This window comes from Alligator sinensis, unplaced genomic scaffold, assembly GCF_000455745.1.
Source record: "Alligator sinensis unplaced genomic scaffold, ASM45574v1 scaffold301_2, whole genome shotgun sequence".
NCBI classification, from domain to species: domain Eukaryota; kingdom Metazoa; phylum Chordata; order Crocodylia; family Alligatoridae; genus Alligator; species Alligator sinensis.
In genome coordinates, this window is record NW_005841874.1 from 1,659,764 (window position 1) to 1,661,872 (window position 2,109).

The 2,109-nt window shown below is 45.5% G+C and overlaps 1 protein-coding gene across 1 annotated transcript in view; it reads left to right on the forward strand.

Moving 5' to 3' along the window:
* Nucleotides 1-799: 799 nt before the first annotated feature.
* LOC102372780 (kininogen-1-like) overlaps nucleotides 800-2,109 on the forward strand; it is a gene marked incomplete at its 3' end in the record, with an annotated part of 12,007 nt that continues 10,697 nt past the window's right edge. Inside the window, exon 1 of the mRNA XM_014527831.2 lies at nucleotides 800-1,025. Coding sequence (XP_014383317.2) covers nucleotides 831-1,025 — 195 coding nt within the window. The remainder of the gene's footprint in view (nucleotides 1,026-2,109) is intronic.

Genomic DNA, 2,109 nt, shown 5'->3' on the forward strand with positions numbered 1-2,109 from the left:
TGCCCATGTGCAGCACTTTGCACTTGTCTTTGTTGAACTGCATCCTATTTCGTTCGGGCCATTTTTCCAACCTGTCCAGATCTGACTGCATCTGTTCCCTACCCTCTGATGTGTTAACTTTGCTCCAGAATTTGGTATCATCTGCGATCTTGGACAGGCTGTCCTCCATGCCCTCATCCAAGTCATTGATGAAGACATTGAATAGCACCGGTCCATGGACTGAGCCTTGTGGGACTCCACTGCCCGCATCTTTCCAGGGCAATATCAAACTTTCCTCCTTGAGCTCTAATAAATATGGGCCAAACTGTGAAGCCTTACACTTATATTGGTGAGCAACTATACTATCAGCAATGTCAAGTGTGCTAGAAACTACTCACTAATGTAAGAGTTCAATATCAGGCCTACAAATAGTCTTAATTCTTGTTCATGGGAGGAGAGGTCTCACATATGGATGGACTACTTAGCTCCCTTGAAACAATGGATCCATTTGAGGATACCAAGGTTTCTAAAGCTTTTTGTGGGCTCAGGGACTCATGCTGCTGATGCTGACCTTGTTACACCAGCTGCCGAGGCTTATCCTATTATCTTGATGGCAGGTGGACAACCTTGGGGTCATTCTGATGACTGCACAAACTTTGTTTGGATAAACCCAAGGGGCTATTTGCAGTGTAAATAGGATATGATGGGAATCCACCAGTTGATCAGCACGCCCACTCTGATTGCTTGGCTCAAGCCTCTGAAAAACAGAGGAAGAGGTTACTAAATCTCTAACAGACATTCATTCTATTGTGTTCGTCTTTCGAAAGAGTCCCCCAAGTTGATGCTCAGATATGAAATTTTTCATTGTGCTACTGCTCTGCTGCAGTTCATTCTCGAGCAGAGCCAGCCCACTCCCCTCTGAGGATGTAGACTGTGACCATCCTGAAGTCTTCGAAGCTGTTGATCTAGCCCTCAGAAAATATAATGGTGACAAAGCGGATGGCAACCAGTTCGCTTTGTACATGGTGACGGATGCCCAGCGAACCGTAAGTACACTTTGCAAAAAACCATTGTGGAATGTGTTCACTTACTTGTCTATGCCAAAGTCAGCCCACCTCCCTGAGCACAGGTAGCATCTTGCTTTGCAGACAGTTGTAGTGAAATCAAACATATATCTTTCTTTTCTGGTTTAATTCTCTTCTGTTTAGAACCTCTGCTTTCTCCAAGTCCATTCGTAGCATCCGATGAAGCAGGCTTTTGTCTACGATAGCTGCCTTCTGCAATGAAATCAAAGGAATGGATTTTAGAGTAAAGTACTAGTCAGCATGAATAAAGGCAGAGAAGAGGCTTCCTTTCATAGATTCACAGATTCATAGATGTTTGGGTTGGAAGGGACTTCAGTAGGTCATTGAGTCTGACCCTCTGCCCTGGGCAGAAAAGAGTGCTGAAGTCACACGACCCCAGCCAGGGGCTTCTCCAGTCTCCTCTTGAAGACCCCCAAGGTAGGGGAGAGCACCACCTCCTTTGCAAGCCCATTCTAGATTCTGGCAACCCTTACTGTGAAGAACTGCATCCTATTTCGTTCGGGCCATTTTTCCAACCTGTCCAGATCTGACTGCATCTGTTCCCTACCCTCTGATGTGTTAACTTTGCTCCAGAATTTGGTATCATCTGCGATCTTGGACAGGCTGTCCTCCATGCCCTCATCCAAGTCATTGATGAAGACATTGAATAGCAGTGGTCCATGGACCAAACCTTGTGGAACTCCACTGCCCACATCTTTCCAGGGCAATACTGACTGTTCCTCCTTGAGCTCTAATAAATATGGGCCAAACTGTGAAGCCTCACACTTATACTGGTGAGGAACTATACTGTCAGCAATGTCAAGTGTGCTAGAAACTACTCACTAATGTAAGAGTTCGATATCTGGCCCACAAATAGTCTAAATTCTTGTGAAGGGCTACGTAGCTCCCTTGAAACAATGGATCCATTTGAGGAGCAAGATGATACGCTGCTTCCAACTCTGCTACTGACCCATCTTGTCACCCTACTAAGTGAACATGTTTCCTTTTCTGTGTTGCAAGTTGTTGTTTACCCCCCTCTTCCCTCCACAGGGAAAATATTCCTGCT